This window comes from Thalassophryne amazonica, chromosome 5, assembly GCF_902500255.1.
Source record: "Thalassophryne amazonica chromosome 5, fThaAma1.1, whole genome shotgun sequence".
NCBI lineage: Eukaryota > Metazoa > Chordata > Actinopteri > Batrachoidiformes > Batrachoididae > Thalassophryne > Thalassophryne amazonica.
In genome coordinates, this window is record NC_047107.1 from 93,484,969 (window position 1) to 93,510,634 (window position 25,666).

The 25,666-nt window shown below is 39.6% G+C and overlaps 2 protein-coding genes across 2 annotated transcripts in view; one reads left to right on the forward strand and one right to left on the reverse strand.

Annotated features, from left to right (window-relative positions):
* The window catches only part of scarf2 (scavenger receptor class F, member 2), a 67,973-nt gene extending 67,231 nt beyond the window's left edge, over nt 1-742 (reverse strand). The window contains exon 1 of the mRNA XM_034170901.1: nt 72-742. Within this exon, the coding sequence (XP_034026792.1) occupies nt 72-181 (110 nt within the window). The 5' untranslated portion in view covers nt 182-742. The remainder of the gene's footprint in view (nt 1-71) is intronic.
* Nucleotides 743-2,309: 1,567 nt separating this feature from the next.
* The window catches only part of prodhb (proline dehydrogenase (oxidase) 1b), a 69,087-nt gene continuing 45,730 nt past the window's right edge, over nt 2,310-25,666 (forward strand). Inside the window, exons 1-9 of the mRNA XM_034170902.1 lie at nt 2,310-2,628; nt 9,558-9,766; nt 14,427-14,461; nt 14,553-14,702; nt 16,238-16,302; nt 16,422-16,538; nt 16,672-16,745; nt 22,918-22,999; nt 23,332-23,424. Of these exons, the coding sequence (XP_034026793.1) occupies nt 2,335-2,628; nt 9,558-9,766; nt 14,427-14,461; nt 14,553-14,702; nt 16,238-16,302; nt 16,422-16,538; nt 16,672-16,745; nt 22,918-22,999; nt 23,332-23,424 (1,119 nt within the window). The 5' untranslated portion in view covers nt 2,310-2,334. The remainder of the gene's footprint in view (nt 2,629-9,557; nt 9,767-14,426; nt 14,462-14,552; nt 14,703-16,237; nt 16,303-16,421; nt 16,539-16,671; nt 16,746-22,917; nt 23,000-23,331; nt 23,425-25,666) is intronic.

The window sequence follows — 25,666 nt, forward strand, 5'->3', positions numbered from 1 at the left end:
AAAAAAAATGTAGTCGAACATGGCACAAAGAAAAGTTTCAAACAAGTTGATTTGTACTCCAGCTGTCTTACCCAGATGTCTTGCAGACATTCCTGCCTTTAGGATTAAGTTCTTGGCTGAAACAAGAGCAAAAAGAGAGACAAACCACGGCGACAACCACTAAATAGTTCTTCACTTCCATTGTACAAGTGGCAGCATCCTTCTAGACTCCCTTTTTACTCCACATTTCCTTCTTCGAAGCTGGCGATGGCTTCTCACTGGACCTTAAACATCTGCAGCCAAGCACATAATCCACACGAACAGTTTTAAAAACTACAAAATCCAACGCTTTCCCCAAAGAAAAAGGTGTCTTAAAAAGTTGCTACCTCCTGCGCCATCGACAAACTCAGGAAAAGTGAGCAGCAAATCCAAAAGCACTACTTAAAAAAAAGGGGGGAAAAGCCAAGTTTAAAGATTACAATGTTCTTGCTGATTGCTTTTCTTTCTCCCGCAGTGCGCTATTAATTACACGAAAACGTCTAAAGGAGGCCATCACGCAAAACCGCAACACTCACTGGGACGCTGAAAAAAAGAGAAACTTTTTCTCCTTATGACGTTGCCCTTTATGGCGCAGCGGAACGCGCGGATCAATTAGAGCCTTCAGGAAAACGCTTGTTGCTCTCTGAGGGCTTAATCCGTAACTTTGGTCCTGCTGTTTCGCTCTCAGTAGTGGCAGGAGGGAAATTCCTGATTTGTTACTCTGTGTTTGGCTTTGTGCGCCATGCGTGCGCCACCGCGCTCACAGCAGGCCTGTGCGCAAAAGGAGCACCAATAAATAAAACCCTTCTATTCAAAACAGGTTTTCACGCGTAAATCCATGCTATGTACTCCTTTTTTTAAATCCTAAAAAAATATTATTATATCATATTATGAAACAATAAAAATATTCTTCATCATTTTCAGCATAAAAGTGTATTTTTTTTTATTAAATATAAAATTATTAGCTGTATAGTTTCCTCAATTTTTATGTAGTTTGGCTCAACTTGACAGCTTGTGTCTTTTGTTTGTGATGTGGGAGGCCAGTGCATCAAACACATGCGAGACAATAGCGCCCCCATCTGTTAACACAAACAAAGTGGCACCTCCTGAGCTGCCCAAATTTTAGGCCAAGAAGCTCCTGAATAAATGAGGTCGTGTGTCTGGGAAACTAATGACATCCAGTCCACTGGATTTCTCTGTAAATGGCTGCAAACTGCACAATCACACATTTACTCTTGTCTGTTGTTTTCTCAGTAATCTCATGTTGTTTTGGCCATGGACTGCACGTGATGGGACCCTTCCAGGAGTTCATATCTTCAGGGTATTCATAAAAGCTTAAACTATGCATGGTTATCACAATGCACATGTGCAATCCATATGAGTGCAAAATTTAAAGTACTGCAGCATCTGTTCACTCTGAACAACTAACTTTTAATTGCAACTGATTATCATTTAAATAGTGTTAAATGGCATGTTTGTTTACTTCAATGTCAATGGAAGGCAACAGAGGGCTGATGCATATCCTGCACACACTGCACACCACCACAATGTACGCACAAGAAAATACACGTCTGCACTGATGCTTTTGGCCATTTATTTTTCATATGACTTCTGTGTGATTTCATTGTCCATTCATATCCGTCCATCCATTCATTCATTTTCTATACCTGCTTATTCCAGTTAAAGGTCACGTGAGGTGGGGTACACCCTAGACAAGATGCCTATCACAGACATTTTGTTGCCCAGTATGTGCTTTCAGTCAACCATCTTTGTTTCTTGGTTGTTGAAAGACACAAAGATGCTTTTCAGATCATGTTTTCATGAACCTTGACCAAAGTACACTAAGATGTAATCATCTCTAGATATCTACGAAGTTTGATCCATGTAGGCTGGTAGTTGAGATATACAAAAAAAAAAAAGAAAAAGTTTTTTGGACCATGTAAGCTTGAGCTTTGATGTTTGACCAAACTTCTCCAAAGTGTATTCATCTCTAGATATCGATCCAAGCAATATTTTATTTCCACCACGTTTAATCCAGATAGGCCTCCGATAATTCCGTTGCGTAAAAGTTAATCATATTAGATAATTATTAGCAGTTAAGATAGAGCAACCACTTAATTATGTCACAGTCAGGGGGGTTTGTGCCACCTATGATATCTCCGCACCTGTATGGAAAAAACAAAACTAAAAAAAAAAAACACGTAAACTTGCCAAGACGTCACTTTCGCCCCGCCCACTGCACGAGACGCTGGCTGTGTTTGCGGTGTCGCCTGTCGCGTGCCAAGATAAACGTCAGGCCTTTTGAATGTCAGGCTGATGTTTTACGCTAAAACCGTATCGGCCTTAAACCGGACCGGGACACGGTTAGCCGTACCAGTCCGGTCCACCGTCACCTCGGCCTCGACACAAACACAGCGTCGGTGCCGCAGCGGCGCCGAACATGAGCCGCGGTGGACGGAGCAGCGGCGGGGAGGAGGAGCCTCTTTTTCCGCCGTGGACTTTGACCAGACCCGGGAGGCTTACAAGAGTAAAAACTCTGCAGAGCTGCTCAGAAGTTTGGTGGTTCTCAAACTCTGCTCTTATGACTTCGTGGTTGATAAGAACGAAGAGGTAAATTTGTGTTCGTTTGGCGTCAGCTGGAAAGCAGTAAGACGACTTGGTTTATTAACAGCAGCACTTTAGAGTGCTTATATATATATATATATATATATATATATATATATATATAGTGTGTGTGTAATTTATTTACAAATATGACCAGTACAGGTTGATGATGATGATGAATACTTTATTTGAGCAAGTTTAAAAACATTTATACATTGCGCACATTCATCCTTGAAAATCCGTACATTACTCAAAGGGAGTAGAATGAAGTAAAACTTATATTTTCTACCCCTTTTCACATATTTTATTTTCGACTACGCAGACAAGAATAAATAAAAAATTTTTTGAGATCATATATACCTATATAAACACACACCTTGCATTATACATATCAACATGTATTTACATAAATACACTACCTCTATACACAAATACCCTTGCATACACCAATTCACACACTAGATTCAATGAGATTTGACAATATAACACTTCTAACCCACATACATGCACCCATGCAACCCATGACCATGCATGCATGCACGTTTCCCTGTACTCAACATGACATAATATAACACCATTTGCCTCATGCAGTGCAACACATCTCCTTCGCATCATCCGTGAAGAGAACACCTCTCCAACATGCCAAACGCCAGCGAATGTGAGCATTTTCCCACTCAAGTCGGTTACGACAACGAACTGGAGTCAGGTCGAGACCCCGATGAGGATGACGAGCATGCAGATGAGCTTCCCTGAGATGGTTTCTGACAGTTTGTGCAGAAATTCTTTGGTTATGCAAACCGATTGTTTCAGCAGCTGTCCGAGTGGCTGGTCTCAGACGATCTTGGAGGTGAACATGCTGGATGTGGAGGTCCTGGGCTGGTGTGGTTACACGTGGTCTGCGGTTGTGAGGCTGGTTGGATGTACTGCCAAATTCTCTGAAACGCCTTTGGAGACAGCTTATGGTAGAGAAATGAACATTCAATACACGAGCAACAGCTCTGGTTGACATTCCTGCTGTCAGCATGCCAACTGCACGCTCCCTCAAATGTTGCAACATCTGTGGCATTGTGCTGTGTGATAAAACTGCACCTTTCAGAGTGGCCTTTTATTGTGGGCAGTCTAAGGCACACCTGTGCACTAATCATGGTGTCTAATCAACATCTTGATATGGCACACCTGTGAGGTGGGATGGATTATCTCAGCAAAGGAGAAGTGCTCACTATCACAGATTTAGACTGGTTTGTGAACAATATTTGAGGGAAATGGTGATATTGTGGATGTGGAAAAAGTTTTAGATCTTTGAGTTCATCTCATACAAAATGGGAGCAAAACCAAAAGTGTTGCGTTTATATTTTTGTTGAGTGTATATTCCGATATTCCACAATTGGACCTGGACCATGGTGTTATTCTGCCAGAGTGCAAGCTTTGTGGAATTGTGCAAATCCATGGTCTAGAAGCACAAGTATTGCTCAAATTTCTAAACTTTTTATGGATTTCAGAAACATTACACTCAAACATTCTCATCTTAACCCTAAACTGAATGGGACCTGGACCAAATTGGAATGGTTCTACTGCACAAGACTTCAGGAAATGTGCAAAGCCATGCTCTGGAAGGGGGAAGTATTGTTCAAATTTATAAACATTTTATGTATTTCACAAAACCTATACCCAAATCTTTATTCTATAATTCTGTCCCTCACCCCAAACCATTTAAAATAAAATAAAATAATTTGCCAAGCTGCTCAGCAGCTGAGATGGGTTTAGAGCCCTGTTCTGACACCAGAGGCACATCTGGAGATGCCCCCCCCCCCCCCCCCAAAAAAAAAAGAACCTCTTCACTCTGATTCACAAAATGTGCAGAACATGTACGAGGTCTATTAGAAAAGTATCCGACCTTATTTAAAAAAAAAAACATGGATTTGAATTACGTGTGCTTGCATGAGCCAACCTTGAACCTTCATGCGCATGCGTGATTTTTTTCACGCCTGTCGGTTGCGTCATTCGCCTGTGAGCAGGCTTTGAGTGAGGAGTGGTCCACCCCCCTCGGCGGACATGCCTTTCAGTGCTTACCAGTCGAGTGAGTATCAGAGAAGGCATGTCCCAGCTTGTCCTTCTGACACTCCGAAAGGGAGGTGGTCTTTGTCTCGCTTGCCGTCGTGACGCGCGAAGCGTCCGCTCCTTTCCATGACAAAAACTCCTCATAACAGTGGAATGTGCCGTTCATTTCCAAACTGGATGCTGTGTTTTATCCGGGACGTCGTCTGGACTAGCACAGGAATTGTGGAAAGACGTGGACATCAGCACTTTTTCGGCAAATTGAGACAGACGTGCGGAGGAATTCCGCGCGTCACGGCGGTGCCACGACGCGCAAAGCAACGCCGTGATGAAGCGTCACAGAACATGTTCTGGCATGTCCAGGCACATCCACAATTTTTTGGATAATCACTCGACTGAAAAACCACCGACAGCTGTCTGAACGCCATCTCAAAGCCGTCCTGTGAGACCAAAACAGAGGTGGTTTTGTGTCGGTCCAGCAGCGAATCCATCATGATGTGTGAAGCGTCCGCTCGGCTTTCCATGACAAAATCTCTTGTTAAAAGTGAAATCTGCAGGAAAATGGGTGATGTCCAGCTCTTGTGATAACCAGAGAAAGTTCACACGATGGTCACGGATCCACAGAGCGATCCGTTTAGAAATGAAATGGTCGTCCAGCCTGTCGATGGCAGCTGGAGCGCGGCGCTCCCCACAGCTGCTGTGGGCCGTCCTTAAAGGGACAGTAACATCCCTTAATGTCTTTGAAGCCCATAAAATTTTCACCAAAAACCACCTGAATTTCTCGAATGGTGTCCACATGGATGTGACTCACAGTTTCTATAAAAAATTTGATCAAGCAAAGCAGCAGTCTCTCAGCCATTTCTCTGACAATGAAAATCCGCCGAGGGGGTGGACCACTCCTCACTCAAAGCCTGCTCACAGGCGAATGACGCAACCGACTGGCGTGAAAAAAATCACACATGCACATGAAGGTTCAAGGTTGGCTCACGCAAGCACACGTGATTCAAATCCATATGTTTTTTTTTTTTTTAAATAAGGTCGGATACTTTTCTAATAGACCTCGTATATTCCAGATTTGGTTATGAACCATTTTGGGATTCTGCTACAGCGTATATGTCTGGACATGTGCAACATCATAGTCCTGAAAAAGAAGTATTGTTCTAATTTTCCAAACTTCTTGTGCATGTCAGAAAATATTCAATTCCAGCTCTTATCCTAATTTTAATCCCAACCCCCACCCATTTAAGGTGAAGTAATTTGCAAGGTTGCTCAGCAGTTGAGTTATCAGGATTAGTCGTGTTGACACTGTAACCGCACAGTGGCCTTGCAGCAAAGGCAGTTGGTTTCAGTACTGCACAATAAATAAATAAGTCCTGAGTGTCATTCTGCACAGAACATGTATGGTAATTTGAAGAATTGTTTTTTTCTGAGCTTTTCTTTTTATATATGAGGAGATCAAGAAGCTGATAACCAAGTGGTTTAGTGCAGACTGCAGCCCACTGTGCTTCACACCACACATTTTCATGAAACTTCGAAAGGGTTACGAAATGCATGTAATAAGAAAAATACACTGTATAGAGAATTCATAAAACTAAAGACTAAAGAGGCAGAAAATAGATATAAGAAATACAAAAATAGATTAACTAATATTATACGGGTATGTAGGAAGGAATATTATAGTAACATATATAATAACAAAAACAATATTAAAGGAATATGGGATATATTAAATAGCATTATCAAAAATGGTAATAAAAAACAGAGTTACCCTCAGTATTTCATTGATAATAATGTCAAGAAGGAAAATAAGGATGAGGTAGTCAACGGTTTTAATAATTTTTTTGTAAATATTGGACCAAGCTTGGCAGAAAAAATTCCCGATTCCCAACCTGAGGATTGGGATAATAATCTCATAGAAAGAAATCCCTGTTCAATGTTCCTCACAGCAGTGGATGGAAATGAAATTATAGACATTGTGAATAATTGTAAATATAAAACATCTACCGATTTAAATGAAATTGATATGGTGGTGGTAAAACAGGTCATTGAATGGATTGTAGAACCATTAACATACATCTGTAACTTATCATTTCAAACCGGTAAATTTCCCAATCAAATGAAAATAGCTAAGGTTGTGCCGCTGTATAAGACTGGGGATAGACACTACTTCACAAATTATAGACCTGTTTCTTTGCTTCCACAATTTTCCAAATTATTAGAAAAGTTATTCAATAATAGATTAGACAAATTCATAAATAAACATAAATTACTTACTGATAGTCAATATGGATTCAGAGCACATAGTTCAACATCACTTGCATTAATAGAATCAGTTGAGGAGATTACAAACGCCATAGACCACAAATTACATTCAGTTGGAATATTTATAGACCTTAAAAAGGCTTTTGATACAATTAATCATGACATATTAATCAATAAACTTGAACAGTATGGGATTAGGGGGTTGGTGTTGCACTGGGTGAGAAGCTACTTAAGTAACAGAAAACAGTTTGTGAAGTTGGGGGAATATACATCATCATGCTTGGACAATGCTTGTGGCGTCCCACAGGGGTCAGTATTGGGTCCAAAACTGTTTCTAATTTATATAAATGATATTGTCAATGTTTCCAAAATATTAAAATTAGTATTATTTGCAGATGACACAAGCATTTTTTGTTCAGGGGGGGATTTGCAGGAGTTACTGAGGAGGATCAGTATAGAAATGGGAAAATTGAAAATATGGTTTGACAGAAACAAATTATCATTAAACTTAAGTAAAACAAAATACATGTTATTTGGCTATTGTAATACAGACATACAGGTTCAGTTACAAGTCGAGGGGGTAGATATTGAAAGGGTACATGAAAATAAGTTTCTGGGGGTGATAATAGATGATAAGATAAACTGGAAGACTCATATAAAACATATACAAAGTAAACTGTCAAGAAGCATTTCAGTTCTAAACAAAGCGAAACATATTCTGGACCACAACTCACTCCGCATTCTTTACTGCTCACTGGTTTTACCATATTTACAGTACTGTGCAGAGGTATGGGGTAATACTTATAAAGGTACAACACAATCACTATCAGTAATGCAGAAAAGAGCTATAAGAATTATTCATAATACTGGCTATAGAGATCATACAAATCCACTATTTTTACAATCCAAATTCTTAAAATTCACAGACTTGGTTCATTTTCAAACAGTACAAATTGTGTATAAAGCAATAAACAATTTACTTCCAGCAAATATTAAAAATATGTTTTTTAACAGATCAGGGGATTACAGTCTGAGGGGGAAATTTAATTTAAAGCATCAGTGGGCACGAACAACATTAAAAGGTTTCTGTATTTCTGTCTGTGGGGTGAGGATGTGGAACAGATTGGGAGTGGGGCTCAAGCAATGTCCAAGCATGAACCAGTTCAAACAGCGGTACAAAAATATGTTTTTTTCTGGGTATAGGGAGGAGGAAGGGTAATGAGGGTTAGGGTGTTTTTGTTTTTTGCTTCGGCTTGTAAATATATAGTATTTTGTATGTAAGTAGGTATGTGTAGGTGTATATTTATGTTTGTGTATATATGTATATGTGTATGTATATGTGTATGTATGTTGATGTGTGTATGTATATATGTATGTGTATGTGTATATATATGTATATATATATATTGATATCGGTTTAGGTGTGTAGGAATCTATGTGTATATGTGGCAAAGGGTATTACTGGTTGTGGGGAAGAAGGGGTAGGGATAAATAAGCTGATGCTTCACCCTACCCCTTTTCGGACATGTTGGGTACACAGTAGGAACTTTTTTGTTGTTGTCTTTACTGATCTATCTTGTAATTGTTGTTGTATCAAATGTTCGAAATAAACAGTTTTCATTTTCATTTTCATTTTCAAACTTTGTGATGGGGTTGGGCCTTTGTACACACCATGTTACAGTTGATTTGCAGATTATTCTGCAAAATACGGGTATAAAATGGACTAAATATCTTATCTCAGAGTAACACTTTCTGATGAGTTGTTTTTTAATTTAATTTAAATTAGCCTTTATTTAACCATGTTAGTCCCATTGATCTCTTTTGCAAGGGAGACCTGGACTACTATAAAGTATCCAGTTCACCTAACCTACATGTCTTTAAATGTGGGAGAAAAGTGGAGCCAACCCAGTCTCACACTTTTTTTTTCTGAGCTCCCGTCACGAAATGATTAAAATTTTCATGACAGGGTTTTTTTTTAACTCACTATTTCCAACCCCCCAACCCTAACCTTAACCACACCCGACACCCCCCGATTCACTTTTAATTTTGTGCAGCCATCACAGAATGTATTAGAATGAAATCGTGCTCCCGTTAAGAAAATGTGGCGCTTTTCGTTACAATATCATGAACCAATAGATTAATGTATATTTCATGCTGCTGAATCACGACATGCCGTGAGATATGGTAGACCGGAGCACCCAGAAGAAACACGGGGAGAACATGCAGACTCCACACAGAAAGTCCACTGGTGGGAATCGATCCTGTGACCTTCTTCCTATGAGGCAACAGTGCTAACCACTAAGCCACCGTGCTGCCCTTTATTTCACAAAGAGTCCATTATGAAGTTCATTAACTAAACATTTGAACATCACACATGAACCTGGCTGTATCTATGTATTTTTTTTCCCTTTATGGAATGATTCCAGCTCTTTAATATAAAGAACATTCTGGAATCATATGTGTGTGTTTTTTTTTAAGTTAATTATATATATATATATATATATATATATATATATATATATATATATAATTTTTTATTTATTTTTTTTTCAAAAAAGAAAAGACACATTATATACCAGCCAGAAATTAAAAACCTTTTCTATTATGTCTCTCTGTAGATAATGGCTTTAGGTCAGAAGATCCTGGGTCAGGATGCCTTTGAGCAAGTTATGAAGATGACCTTTTATGGCCAGTTTGTGGCTGGAGAGAACCACCACACCATCAAGCCGTTGATCCAGAAGAACCAAGCGTTTGGTGTTGGTGCTGTCCTAGACTACAGTGTAGAGGAAGACATCAGCCAGGAGAAGCCTGAGCACATAGCAAAGGAGTAAGAAAGCTGCAACTTTACAGTTCATTGAATAGTGGATAAAAATTCAGTAATAAATATGTATTGCTGTAGAGTTTAGATTTTTTTTTTTTTTTTACATATTAAAAAATGCAGTACTGTAGAGTTTTGAATGCTTTTTTCATTTCTAAGAAATTACAGGGTTTAAAAGATTGTATTAAAACTGAGTAACTTCTATTTGAATGTGATGTGGGGAGGTGATGGTCTCTAGTGTTAAGTGGTGGGCTTGATACCTGAATCCTCTGGTTTTAAGCCCACAGCCAAGTCCTTGGAGAGCCAGGCTTTGTTCCATCAAAGCCATTGTGACCTGCAAGGACTTGAAAATTCAAGAATTTATTCTCAGGCTCTTCACCTGATATGTATAAAAGCCCTTTTCCAGCAGCCTTTCAATCTGCAGTGGGAATGTAGGGTTCACCAAGATCTGAGAATTTTACAAAAAAAAAGTAAGACTGTTTGAATTTCCAAGAAATGATTCTGGAGCTGCTTTGAACTTTAATCAGCATTTCCCTGACCCAAGGACTATATAGCCATGGAAGTTTTGAAATTGGTTTTGAGATAATTTGTACCGGCAGACAAACAGAATCAATCAAATAACTCTTAGGCCTTTGTACAGAGGTACAGTAATTACATCCATTTCCAATGTTTCCATGGTGGATGATCTCAGTTCTCTATTATTAAGAGGTTCAGTGCTTTGCAGGGCGTTTTCCTTTCTTGGTATCAACGATTGGTTGTCTTTATCTAAGCCCCTTTCACTGGATTGGCTGGCATTGGAGCCAAAGTCATGAGGAATGCTGTCACATGAGTAGTAGTCTGATCTGTGATCTGATCATTTTCAATTTGGAAGACAGCACCAACTTCATACAAGTAGTGTGTCTGGCAGCGGGAGTGTTGTTTAACTTGTAATTCTCTCCACGAGTGCATTGTAAACCACAAGGATCACAAATAATTTTTAGTCATTTTATCAGTCATGGTGAATGAAATTGGCGAATGTTGAATAAATAATAAATAATATTTTAAATCAGTAAATATTTTTGATATTCATTAAAAATTAAATAATAATAATAAAGCACCAAAATGCTCACATCAAATTTCTAATTAATAAACCAAAAACACTGATTTTCTTTTTTTTTTTTATCTTTCACGTTTATGTGTCAGATGTAGAGGAAACATGGCATTTCTACAACGTATGATAGGATCTCAAATTTTTGTTGTCTTAAAATAACAGACTCACCAAATTTGCACCACAGATAGATATTAGGGTATGGAAGACTCCACTGAATTTTGGAGGTGATCCAGATCTGGATTGGTGAATGATAGACATGTCTGATTGCTGTTGTTACTGTTGTTGTTGTTGTTGTTGTTATTATTATTACAACCCCAATTCCAGTGAAGTTGGGACGTTGTGTGAAATGTAAATAAAACCAGAATACAATGATTTGCAAATCCTTTTCAACCTATATTCAATTGAATACACCACAAAGACAAGATATTCAATGTTCAAACTGATAGACTTTATTGTTTTTGTGAAAATATTTGCTCATTTTGAAATGGATGCCTGCAACACGTTTCAAAAAAACTGGGACAGTGGTATGTTTACCACTGTTACATCACCTTTCCTTCTAACAACACTCAATAAGCATTTGGGAACTGAGGACACTAATTGTGAGTGTCATGATTGGGTATAAAAAGGCTCAGCCGTTCACAAGCAAAGACGGAGCGAGGATCACCACTTTGTGACCAACTGTGTGAAAAAAATAGACCAGAAGTTTACACCTAAGCAGCAAGGCCGAAAACCTATATTGAATGCCCGTGACCTTCGATCCCTCAGGCGGCACTGTATTAAAAACATCATCATTGTGTAATGGATCTTACAGCGTGGGCTCAGGAACACCTCAGAAAACCATTATCAGTTAACAGTTTGTAGCTACATCTACAAGTGCAAGTTAAAACTCTACCATGCAAAGTGAAAGCCATACATCAACAACATCCAGAAATGCTGCAGCCTTCTCTGGGCCCAAGCTCATTTGAAATGGACAGATGCAAAGTGGAAAACTGTGCTGTGGTCTGATGAGTCCACATTTCAAATTGTTTTTTGAAATCATCGATGTCGTGTCCTCCGGACAAAAGAGGTAAAAGACTATCCAGATTGTTACCAGCGCAAAGTTCAAAAGCCAGCATCTGTGATGGTATGGGGGTGTGTTAGTGCCCATGGCATGGGCAACTAAAGGTGCGTTTACACATAACCAAGACGCGTTACGAATGTCATTTTTCTGTCATTCGTGACACATTCCTGACATTCTTAATGTGACTTAACGCATCTGAATAGGTTTCTTAATAGTGCGTGTTGGTGCGTGATATTGATATTCGTGGAGCATGTTTTTGCCTGTCAAAAAATCTTCCACGAATGTCACACATCACCGTCATTTCGTCTCAAGTTGTGGAGGTCGCAACTGAGCGTATTGATCCGTCTTGATGAGTAATGATCCTTAATAGAACGTGACAACATTCGTAGTCGTTCCTGTGATGGTTCTTGGAGCCCAAACTGTCACGTGTTATTACGAAGTGACACGGAAACTGTCAAGTTTTGACACGACTTGTAACGTGGCGTCACATTTCACTGCGCGCCGCGCCAGTTTTCTGTCACGTGCGTACAATTAAACTCTGCTCCAAATGTCGTTCCACAGTTCCTGCTGAAGCTCCTCAGGACGCTACTGCAGGTGTTCCACCTGCTGTTGTAACCGATGAGCGGGAGAACAAGTTTGAGCAACCAGAGGAGCGAGAGGAGACTCAACGTGCAGCCAGACATCTCTGCACCTCCTCCAGTCCGGCAGAGGAAGAAGCGCGCGCACAATTAAGCCCTGCTGCACCGCATTCAGTTTGATTGCTGACACCAAGTCGGCTAAAAGTCTAATTTCAGTGCTCTTCAGCGCGCTCCTGCAGGTGTTCCACCTGCTGCATGTGCATAATGTTTGGGAAAATGCGCCAGATGAGAGCCGCTTGAAGCCACACATCTGGCTCTGTCCTCCTCCTCCTCTCTGCACCACTCCATGGCACAGAGCCCAACTACGCATGCAGTCACAAAGTTCTTCTGAAAAACTGGAGCGATCTGAATTTGGTTGGATGAATATGGGTGTGTGTGTGTGGAGACAATTCACCTCGTTCACAATGTGACAGAACTTAACGATGCACTGTTACGCGCAATAGCGCGCGATAGCGCGTAACAACGTGGAACACTATTCTTGACCGTGCGTAATGGTTCCTGATAATTCTTCGGCAACATGTGCCATTAATCGTAATGTGTGGTAACAGGTTGCAGCAGTTCCTGAGGACACCTGACGCCTCTGCCCCAAATCATCACATTTGTGATCAGCGACCAAGAATGTGTACTTCGTGGCATTCATGACTTGTCGTCGTTATGTGTAAACGCAGCATTACACATCTGTGATGGCACCATCAATGCTGAAAGGTACATCCGGGTTTTGGAGCAACACATGCTGCCATCCAAGCAACGTCTTTTTCAGGGACGTCCCTGCTTATTTCAGCAAGACAATGCCAAGCCACATTCTGCACGTGTTACAGCAGCATGGCTTCAGAGTAAAAGAGTGCAGGTACTAGACTGGCCTGTCTACAGTCCAGACCTGTCACCCACTGAAAATGTGTGGCGCATTATGAAGCTCAAAATACGACAATGGAGACCCTGGACTTTTGAACAACTGAAGTTAAATATCAAGCAAGAATGGGAAAGAATTCCACCTACAAAGCTTCAAACAATTAGTGTCCTCAGTTCCCAAACACTTATTGAGTGTTGTTAGAAGGAAAGGTGATGTAACACAGTGGTAAACATATCACTGTCCCAGCTTTTTTGAAACGTGTTGCAGGCATCCATTTCAAAATGAGCAAATATTTGGACAAAAACAATAAAGTTTATCAGTTTGAACATTAAATATCTTGTCTTTGTGGTGTATTCAATTGAATATATGTTGACGAGGATTTGCAAATCACTGTATTCTGTTTTTATTTACATTTTACACAACGTCCCAACTTCATTGGAATTGGGGTTGTATAATTATCCTGTGTTGTTAAAATGATTTGGCATATCTCTAGTAAGTAGCATGACATCACTGCAGTTTTACCATCTCATGCACTAAGATATACTATTTAGTTGTATTGTGTTTTGTAGAGTTTTTGAACCATCTTGAATTTTGTTTCCTGCGTTAACGCCGTCTCGACTTGGTAATTTAAAAAATTAAGTGATTAATCAGTAGTACTAGCAATAAGTATGTAATTTAAAAATAATTATCTACAAAAATCTAGCATAATTTCATACACTATCTAACAGTGCTCAAAACAAGACCTCTCCAAATACACTTCTTTTGCATCAGTCTACTGTCTCTGCTCAGCACACTGTGTTTAGTTCTCTGATTGTTACTTGAGGCTGACGGCACATGTTTGGGGTCACTGAACATAATACAGATCTCTGGTATCCTCTTGCCATGAGGACAAAATCTTCAAAGCTGGAGTGGAATTTCACAAGTTGAACTCTGAAATGAAATGCTTTTCTCTGATGCAGCTTAAATTCAAATGTTGCTTAAACACATAGCAAATTAAATTGTTTTGTCCTTTTGTGTTTCTTCTGTTTTAGCTCGTGCATATCATTTGCAGGCAAAGGGGGCATAGGTAAGATGCCTTGTTTTGTTCTCATTTGTAAACACAGTATATGATGTAATTACCAGTAATAATATGGATGCACATTTGTTTTCATCTCCAGGCTTGGATCGTGTAGAGAAAAATTACAAAGCACCCAATCAATTTCAAGAGCACTCCGGGGGAGAGAGGGGAGCCTGCACATATTTTTATGCTGATGAAGCCAAGTGTGACCAGCATATGGAAGTCTTCCTTAAATGTATCAAAGCATCTGGTAGGTTAACCCAACTCACCAGTAACACTACTTCACAATTAACTCAAGAGATTTACAGATTTATTTATTAGATTTAGGTTTATATCTGTGCTGTGCTGGCTTATATATTTAGGCTTAGACTCATTTTTTATTGTCAAAAAACATCACAGATGATGTCACAGAATGAAATATTGATGCACTGCATGAACAGATGAAAACACAGACTAAAAGTCCAAGGTGTGTGGTACTGATAAATAGGGTTTAAAAAACAAGCAAAAAAACAAAAACAAAACAAACTAACTCTAGCTGTATATACATAACACACAATAAATAAATGAAGGATGCAGGATATTGCAGATATGAAGATTTGTCATTGATTAAATATTTCCTCCCAATGATTGCAAATGTTTGCTCCGGGATTAACACTATATACATTATCTTGACATTTTATAGCAGTCCATTTGGCGTGTTTTCAACAGGGTCAGGTATGGGAGCATGAGCTGGTGCCATGTGTCATAGCATCCACTATACTACAGAACCACTTTGGGTGCTGGATAGCCACCACCCATGCAGATAACTGGCCCATCCCCACCTATCAAAAGTAAGCGTCAGTCTGTCACAGCTAGGTGAATCATGGCCATCCACTTGGTCTTCTCCAGCCGCTGAGGTCCTCAAAACTGAAGGAACCTGCATGGTGGTTCCTGCCCAGAAAAGCACACCATATAGCCAACATGTCGTAGCTGATGTTTTCCGTAAGAATGCAAGTGATATGCATCATTTTTGTCTGTCTAGCTGGGGGTTTTACACAAGCTATAGCACTACTATTTGCACAGCCAAAGTAAGACTCCCGCCAGCAAGGGTTTTAGTGATCATTTTCATTAGCCATGGGTGTGTTTTGGGCATAACACCAATCAGATTGTCATGAAGCAGTTGAGAGCGTCATGTCTGACACACCTCCTCCATGTCTGTAGCTGTTCAGGCAGTCACCTCAACACTTGTTTTCAATTCTGTTTTGTTGTAGTTTTGCTGAGTGCTTATTAGTGCTAATGAACATCTGTGTTCACAAGCATGTGTGCGTACATTGTGAACCAGTCTATGTAAGACACATCTGAATATTTCACCATATAATTAGCAGAAACATTTTGTGCTGGACTTCAGACTTGGTTTTCAGTGGTGTAGTTGCATTGTACTGTTTCGCAGTACCACTGCATCAGCACCGCATCTGACCCTACCTCATTTAATAGGGTTGGGAAGCGTAGTTATAGTAGTCAACTAATTGTCTTCTCATTGGGTAATTCAGATAGTGTCATTATCATTTTGATCACAAAAATAATGCACCAGTACTGCACCTGAACAATTAAAAGTAGCAGTGACATTTGGGCTGCATTGTGTGTTGCTTTGTGTGGTTAGTAAAATCTGCCCCTATGACTCAATGGTTTTATTGTATAACGTGACATTCCTCGGTCCACGTAAATGTGGTCAAAGCTTTTTAGATATTCCTTGACAATCATGAGTTTGTTTCACTTTTATTAACACCAAGTATATCCTCATTATAGGTGCAAGCTCAAAGAACAGCTTCTCTGCAGTCAAAATGTCTGCCTTGGGACGACCTCAGTTTTTAGTAGGTATTGGAGGATAATTTAAGGTCAAAGTAATAATGTCATATTCAAATTATTAAGTTGTGATAAGGGTGGAGATGGCTGACTTGTGTTTTTTGTCATTATTTTCTTTGTGTTAAAGGTTCAGTTATCTGAGGTCCTGGTTAAATGGCGCAGATTTTTTGCCTTCCTGGCATTACAGCAGGATAAAAGTGGCTTGGAGGTCTTAAAACAAAGGCTGGACCTCAAACACCTGCAGGTGGAATTCTTCCTTTCCTGCTGCTATTGTGGTGATGTTCTGTTATTACAGTGAACTAACTTGTAATTTGTCCAAAACATGAAGTTGTCCCTGCAAGTGTGCAGTCCTCTACATTATGTCTTTATGCACACAGGAGTGCTTGACTAGACTGGGTGCAAAGGGAGACTACTATGGGTGGTTTACCAACAGGAAAGAAGAGTCCACAGAGTAAGTCCTATCACTGCATACCACAAATTTTTAATCCAAAAACGTACTACATAAATAAGCCATCACTCTATTAAGCAGGGGTAGAAAAATTTTTTTTGAGCCGACCGGTCAGGACCAGTAGCACCAATTTTGTTACAGGTCCTCCTGGCCCAAGGTAGTGGCCTCAGGTATTTGGAAGCTCAGAGCCTCCAATGGCGAGCCTCAGCATAGCATTAATCATCACATCATGCCTACCGTGTGCTGGCTAATCGGGAGAGTCGGGAGTTTTCCCGGTGGGCTGGTCCAACCTGGGGCCGTTGTGAGGGGGTGTTAATATATATGCATACATATATGACCACCACTAACTGTAAGGCTACAAAGCAAGACACTTGGGCTGCTGTATCTTAAAGAGAAGACATTAAGTGTTATAAATGTTTTACAATCACAAAAATTCACAAGAAAATAACTTAAGACTGCTTCTTTTGCAATGCTGTTATCTTTTCCAAAGCCTAATGTAGGGACATACCATTACACGTTTAACACCCCTATGCATTCATTACTGTTAGTTCAGTCCAGCCAAGCCCTGTGCGCTCAGATGGGACTTGCACTACTAGCAAGTATAGGAGGAGTGGCCCGTGAATGAAAAGATGGACAGAAAAAAGCCAGGTGGAGCTGAAAAAGCTAGATTAAGAAAAAGAAAAGCTTTGGAGGAAGATGCTGCCAAGTGTGCAAAGCTCACAGATATTTTTTTCAAGAAGACAGAGCGAAGAGGGAAATGGTAAATAGGGCCGGGCATAACAGGCATGTAGCCTGTTATGCCCGGATGTCAGCCGTATCAACATTTGTAGTACAGTACCACCTCTTCCAGCTACTTACAGACTTCACTGACTTAAGCTGGGCAGACACTGTATGATATTTTCAATCGTACTTGGCTCCAGCTCAAATTGTGTGACAAAACCGCAGGGTTTAAAAGTTCAGAGCGCACGATTCATGGTCTCACACTGTACACCAGCCTTAGGTGGTGTACTGGTGAGTTAACAATACCGTTCTTGTTTTAACTAGGGTTAGGGTAAGCTTAACCCTAACAAACTTTTACTTTCTATTATAAGCCACCCAATTTTCACAGTCAGTCAGCACATAAATGCCACAGCAGAACTGTTATTATTCCTCCCGGGCTGAAAAATGTTCCCAGCACACCCCTGCATCATGCACATGTATTCAGTCAATATTGTATTTGTAAATCTATAGCATGATAGAACATTCTCATTTTGTGTTGAATGTATGTAAAGTAATAAATATTTGTTTACATGATCCTTTGCTTTTATGTGAATGTATTGTGCACCTTATACTTCGGTTTTCTATAATTCTGGAAATGTGCTTGTCTTATGCAGCCCAAATGTAGCCTTTACTCTTGTTACTTAATCCACTTGTCTATTCTTGCTGTGTAGCCCGTATAATATCTCTGATTTTTTTGGGCAACAATTATATCTATTGCTTCTCACACAAGTATGATCAAAATTTTACGATTGTTGCTGTAAGAACCAGCGCGGCTGCTAGGTGGCGAGTATTCTTTGGCCAAAGACGGCCGAAGTTCACCATGCCGGGCCTGGAACTTGCGGCTTGTTGTCGTTGACAGTCATTTGCCCTGTCTCATTCACACACAGTATGCATGTTTATCATGCTACTAGTGAGCAGTACACTGACTGTATTCAACATAGAAACAATATTTATTTTAAAAATATCTGATATTTTCAGTTCCTCACTTGGTATGCAGGTGCTGTATGTGTTGTTTTTCAGGCTTGAAATGTTATATGTACCTATTTTTCAGAACAAAATAACAAAAAAAAAATCCACCCTCCCTCGCCACTTTTTTCTAAACTTTTTTTTTTGTTTTGTTTTGTTTTTAATGGGGCCTAATATACAAATATCTCAATTCATGAACTCACTGGTGTGACTGAGTGGCACAGCGCGGGTCACTGTAATCTGCGAACAGCGGCTCAGTTATTTAAGGCGCAAGTTTGAAAAAAAAATCGTCGGTCTTACCAAACACTTTTAATCACTAGACCGACAAGATTTTAACTAGACATTGGTCTAGCAGGGGAAAATATCAACTAGATATAGGTCAAAAGTTACTGTTCTCAGTCCTCGGACCAGTAAATTTTTCTACCCCTGATTAAGTTCATACATCAGATATCTGTAAAAAGATCTGAAATTTTACTTGTACACTATACCTTCAACTGCATTAAAATAAATTAAATATATATGTACACAAGTACAGTAAAAGTCATATATAGATACAGTAGTCTGCAAAAGATTTAAATATGCTTGAAACATTGTAAAATCATAGCCCCCCCATCTTCTGGCCCTCTCCTTTCAGTGGGTTAACAGAAAATCAAATTTGAAATATCCAAACATTGCCCCACATGCACACAGACAGGCACACGGGGGGGGGGGGGGGTGGGGGGGTGGGGGGGGCATTAAAATGTGTCCTTGCATCAGTCACACTCCTTATTTGTTTATTTGACAGAGACAATGCAATCAAACATAGTACAAAAAACATTTGCAGCTGATGTGAGTGCTAATTCACAACTCTTGTCCCTGGTTGGGCCTTTCTGCAATTACCAACTTCTTTCACTATATCATTCACTTGTTAGTCCACCCTCACAAATCTAAAACTTTCTTGCATTTTCACACATACCAACACACATCTATATTATAAAAAAATCTAAAAACTAAATCTCCATATGTTAACGCACTCACTTCTTCACTCAATCCTTCACTCACAGTGCTATTTACAAATGGGTACAACTTTGGTGACTTTTAAGCTTAGAAGCCTTGTTTCTGCAATAAGTCATCAGTGCTTCCAGGTATTGCTGTTATTTTGGATACCCATGTTCTGTGAACTAAAGTATTGCACGAGTTGACACATGAGTGTTCTGTGATCCATGTGGCCTCTTTGACCCTTGTGAACTTGTTAAAAGTAGGTCATAGTAAAACTCTTGTCACTGTGATAGCTCATCCACACTTCCAGGTATTGTTTTCATATTGGATACTCATGTTCTGTGGATGGAAATCTTGGACGAGTATGCACATGAGTACCCGGTGATCCTTGTGACAGAGTTAAAATTAGGTCATGTTCAAAACCTTGTTGCTGCTTGAAACCATATACTGTATGTGCATTAAATGGAGACACTTTTTATCCCTTTAGTTTGAAATTCTGGAGGGATATATTGTTGCGATCAGCATGTCCGTCTGTCCGTTTTTGCACAGTCACTTGGTTTTTGGGAACTGCTGCCTCCGGACAGATTTATCACACAGTACCATTCTGTTTTGCATCTATATATTAATAGCCAAGTGGCCTGTGTATATGTTTGCATGTATGGGTGTGTATGGTTTCAATCATGGAGAAACTGAACAAATATGTTTGGAGAAATTAGGGATATTAGCTAACAGTGAACAATGGATGATAATTAAATTTTGGACTCACACACCATTCCAGCAGGGGGCGGTAAATCATCTATATATAAAAAGCCAAGTGGTGTCTGTGTACATGTGTGCGTGCAAGTGTATAACTTCGATCATGGATAAACTGGGGAAAGTTGACATTTGCCATTTGGTATGCTTATGTATTTTGGGTCAAGGATGAACGCTGAGAAAACGGAAAGTTGATAGGACTAATATTTTTGGAGAAACTACGGAGATTAGCTAACACTGATTAGTGGACCTTGATAAGTACATTCTGGACTCGCACGCCATTCCAGCAGGGGGTGGTGAATCATCTATACATTAAAAGTGAAGTGGCGTCTGTGTATGTGTTCGTGATTTTATTTAGTAAATTCAATGTATGTACGTAGTATAATTGTAAATACAATAAAAATACATGGATGACACAAGAAAGTGAATAAATCTATTTCTATTGTGGTCCATTTAAAAATCAAATGACAAAATAGAAGCAATAATACAACCCCTGGCAAAAATGATGGAATCACCAGCCTTGGAGGATGTTCATTCAGTTGTTTAATTTTGTAGAAAAAAAGCAGATCACAGACATGACACAAAACTAAAGTCATTTCAAATGGCAACTTTCTGGCTTTAAGAAACACTATAAGAAATCAGGAAAAAAAAATTGTGGCAGTCAGTAACGGTTACTTTTTTAGACCAAGCAGAGGAAAAAAAATATGGAATCACTCAATTCTGAGGAAAAAAATTATGGAATCATGAAAAACAAAACATCATTTCAGCATCATTCGGCATCATTTCAGAAATTTTAATATAAAAAGCCTGAATTTGTAAAAGCTCAAGAGTGCACAAAGGTTTTCACATTACTGTATTATATATATATATATATATGTGTGTGTGTGTGTATTTAACAGCTTTGAAATATTTTTCAGAACATTTAATGTGCATAAAATTGTTTTGTTTTTGTTTTTTGTAAATGCAGAGATCGATTGTTTAGATCCACTAGGTATTAATTTACAAATTCAAATTACTTGAAGGACCATAGCAATAATTTTTCTGGTTTGGCTTAATATATAAAATTAACATAGATGTCACTGACAGCCATGTTAAAGCCCAGTTAAAATGTAGTTTCACATCCAGATGATTATATGAATACCAGTGACAGTTCTTTGCAAATACAGTCAGTTGGCATAAATGTACATACATGTACGGTGAATAAAAACACCTCAGTGTTTTCACCTTAACACATCATATATACAGGTGCTGGTCATATAATTGGAATATCATGAAAAGTTGATTTATTTCAGTAATTCCATTCAAAAAGTGAAACTTGTATAATGTATACATTCATTCCACACAGACTGATATATTTCAAGTGTTTATTTCTTTTAATTTTGATGATTATAACTGACAACTAATGAAAACCCCAAATTCAGTATCTCAGAAAATTAGAATATTGTGAACCGGTTCGATATTGAAGACACCTGGTGTCACACTGTAATCAGCTAATTAACTCAAAACACCTGTAAAGGCCTTTAACTGATCTCTCAGTCTAGTTCTGTAGGCTACACAATCATGGGGAAGACTGCTGACTTGACGTCTTGCCTGGGCTAAAGACAAAAAGGACTGGACTGCTGCTGAGTGGTCCAAAGTTATGTTCTCTGATGAAAGTACATTTTGCATTTCCTTTGGAAATCAAGGTTCCAGAGTCTGGAGCATGAGAGGGGAGGCACAGAATCCACGTTGCTTGAGGTCCAGTGTAAAGTTTCCACAGTCAGTAATGGTTTGGGATGCCATGTCATCTGCTGGTCTTGGTCCACTGTGTTTTCTGAGGTCCAAGGTCAATGCAGCCATCTACCAGGAAGTTGTAGAGCACTTCATGCTTCCTGCTGCTGACCAACTTTATGGAGATGCAGATTTCATTTTTCAACAGGACTTGGCACCTGCATACAATGCCAAAGCTACTGGTACCTGGTTTAAGGACCATTGTATCCCTGTTCTTAATTGGCCAGCAAACTTGCCTGACCTTAACCCCATAGAAAATCAATGGGGTATTGTGAAGAGGAAGATGGGACATGCCAGACCCAACAATGCAGAAGAGTTGAAGGCCACTATCAGAGCAACCTGGGCTCTCATACCACCTGATCAGTGCCACAGACTGATCGACTCCATGCCACACCGCATTGCTGCAGTAATTCGGGCAAAAGGAGCCCCAGCAACGTATTGAGTGCTGTACATACTCATACTTTTCATTTTCATACTTTTCAGTTGGCCAACATTTCTAAAAATTCTTTTTTTGTATTGGTCTCAAGTAATCACATTTTCTGAGATACTGAATTTGGGATTTTCATTAGTTGTCAGTTATAATCAAAATTAAAAGAAATAAACACTTGAAATATATCAATCTGTGTGTAATGAATGAATATAATAGGCAAGTTTCACTTTTTGAATGGAATTAATAAAATAAATCAACTTTTCATGATATTCTAATTATATGACCAGCACCTGTACGCTGTATACACAATCTGACTTACATAGATCTCAGTGCATTTTAAAGTCCATTCATAGTAATGTGCAGGACCACAATTTGATGAGTATCCTCTGTGGCATGTGCCACTACCCTTTGCAAAGGCACAACCATGAAGTGCAATTTAGAATATGAGATGCTGTGAATATTCTACCCTCATCCGTTCTTGCTTGACACGTTTCACCTTGCTGTTTTCTGCCCTGCCAGAACCATTGACGTGCTTGACTGGAACAGCCTAATAGATGACAGAACAAATGCGTCAGAACTCCTAGTCATCCCAGATGTAGAGGTTAGTAAAAAATTATTGCAGAAAGACAGAATAAAATGCAATTGAGAGAACATACCACATCTTAAAAATATAATTCATCTGGTTTTATAGAATTTTGTACATCTGTAAACAATTGCTCCAACATCACAGCAGCTATGCAAAATATGTTATTTTATATCATCTCCAGAACAACATTAACAGTTTGCCATGTCCTGAAGTAATCTTAAAACCCTTGGTCTTGTTTACACAAAACTGCATGTGAACACAGTAATTGCCACTAATTAATATCTTTCTGTGTGACTATGGATACATTGTGGCTTCTTGGTACATAATCTCCTGGATTGTTTTCCCAGAAAGGTCAGCTGGTGCCTCTACTGGAGAAATTCACAATGGAGGAGGAAAAGCAAATGAACAACATACTGCAGCGCATTGACATCTTGGCAAAGGTAAGCTACATGCATACAGTAACGCCAAACACAATTAAAGACATTGGATGGGCAATGGAACGCTATATGTGCACAAAATAAATATGTTTTATGGGACTCTGGTGACATTATTTCATGGCATTTATTGATATCATGAGTTGACTGATATACAGTGCATCTGGAAAGTATTCACAGTGCTTCACTTTTTCTTTTTTGTTTTTCTTTTATGTTACAGCCTTTTTTCGAAATGGATTAAATTCATTTTTTTTTTCAAAATTCTACACACAATACCCCTTAATGACAATGTGAACAAAGTTGGTTTTTTATTATTTTTATTAAATTTATTAAAAATGAAAAAAAAAAACAAACAAACTAAGAAATCACATGTACATAAGTATTCACAGTCTTTGTCATGAAGCTCAAAATTGAGCTTGGGTGCATCCTGTTTCCACTGATCTTCCTTGAGATGTTTTTGCAGCTTCATTGGAGTCCACATGGGGTAAATTCAGTTGATTGGACATGATTTGGAAAGGCACACACCTGTTTACATATAAGGTCCCACAGTGGACAGTGCATGTCAGAACACAAACCAAGCATGAAGTCAAAGGAATTGTCTGTAGACCCCCGATACAGGATTGTCTGGAGGTACCAATCTGGGGAAGGGTATAGAAACATTTCTGCTGCTTTGAAGGCTCCAGTGAGCACAGTCGCCTCCATCATCCATAAATGGAAGAAGTTCAGATCCACCAGGACTCTTCCTAGAGCTGGCCGCCGTCTAAACTGAGTGATTGGGGAGAAGGACCTTCATCAGGGAGGTGACCAAGACCCTGATGGTCACCCTGTCAGAGCTCCAGCATTCCTCTGTGGAGAGAGGAGAACCTTCCAGATGGATAGCCATCTCTGCAGCAATCCACCAGTCAGGCCTTTATGGTAGAGTGGCCAGACAGAAGCCAGTCCTTAGTAAAAGACACATGGCAGCCCGTCTGGAATTTGCTAAAAGGCACCTGAAGGACTCTCAGACCTGAGAAATTTAATTGTCTGGTCTATTGAGGCAAAGATTGAACTCTTTGGCCTGAATGCCAAGTGTCATGTTTGGAGGAAACCAGACACCATCCCTACAGTGAAGCATGGTGGTGGCAGCATCATGCTGTGGGGATGTTTTTCAGCAGCACGAACTGGGAGACTAGTCAGGATTGAGGGAAAGATAAATGTGGTGATGTACAGAGACATCCTGGATGAACACATGCTCTTTACCTCAGACTGGGGCGACGGCTCATCTTTCAGCAGGACAGTTACCCTGAGCACACAGCTATCAAAGGAGATAGCTGTCAAAGGAGTGGCTTCAGGACAACTCTGTGAATGTCCTTCAGTGACCCAGCCAGATCCCAGACCTGAATCTGATTGAACATCTCTGGAGAGATCTGAAAATGGCTGTGCACTGACGCTCCCCATCCAACCTGATGGAGCTTGAGAGATGTTGCAAAGAGGAATGGGCAAACTTCCAAAGATAGGTGCACCAAGCTTGTAGCATCATATTCAAGAAGACGTGACACTGTAATTGCTGCCAAAGGTGCATCAACAAAGTATTGAGCAAAGGGTGTGAATACTTATGTACATGTGGTTTCATTGTGGAGTGTTGTGCGTAGAATTTTCAGGGACAAGAAAATAATTAACTCCATTTTGGAATAAGGCTGTAACATAACAAAATGTGGATAAAGTGAAGCGCTATGAATACTTTCTGGATCTAGTGTAAGGTTTGGATCAATTCTCTAGCTTTATTAGTTGTGGAGATGTCCAGGAAAATGTGATTTTGGATAGGTGTCATTTCATGACCTCTTGGTGTTGATATCATACCACTTACTTATAAATTTACTGGTTGATAGTGGCCATTCTGCTTTGTATGAGCCTGATGCTGTCAGATGCCAGAAGTGAAGCAGTAGGTCCCGATTAATCCCTGGCTAGAAGACTGCTTGGGAAGACCAGGGTCTGTGCATGTTTCTCCATGTGGAACTGGAGTTGCTTCAGGAAGGGCATCTGGGAATCCCATTGCTGTTTGATACTGGTTCTGCTGTGGCAATCCTGAACAATTAGAGGTGACCGAGCAACAGATTTTCTGGTTGACACAGGTTTTACATTGTGTTTGTGATGATGTCCTTAAACACATGCTTTTCTGTATATATTTTTGACAATAATGACATTGACCTGTCACTGCTCTGCTCCAAAAGTTAATTATCTGGAGACATTCACCAAAGGATAGTTTCCA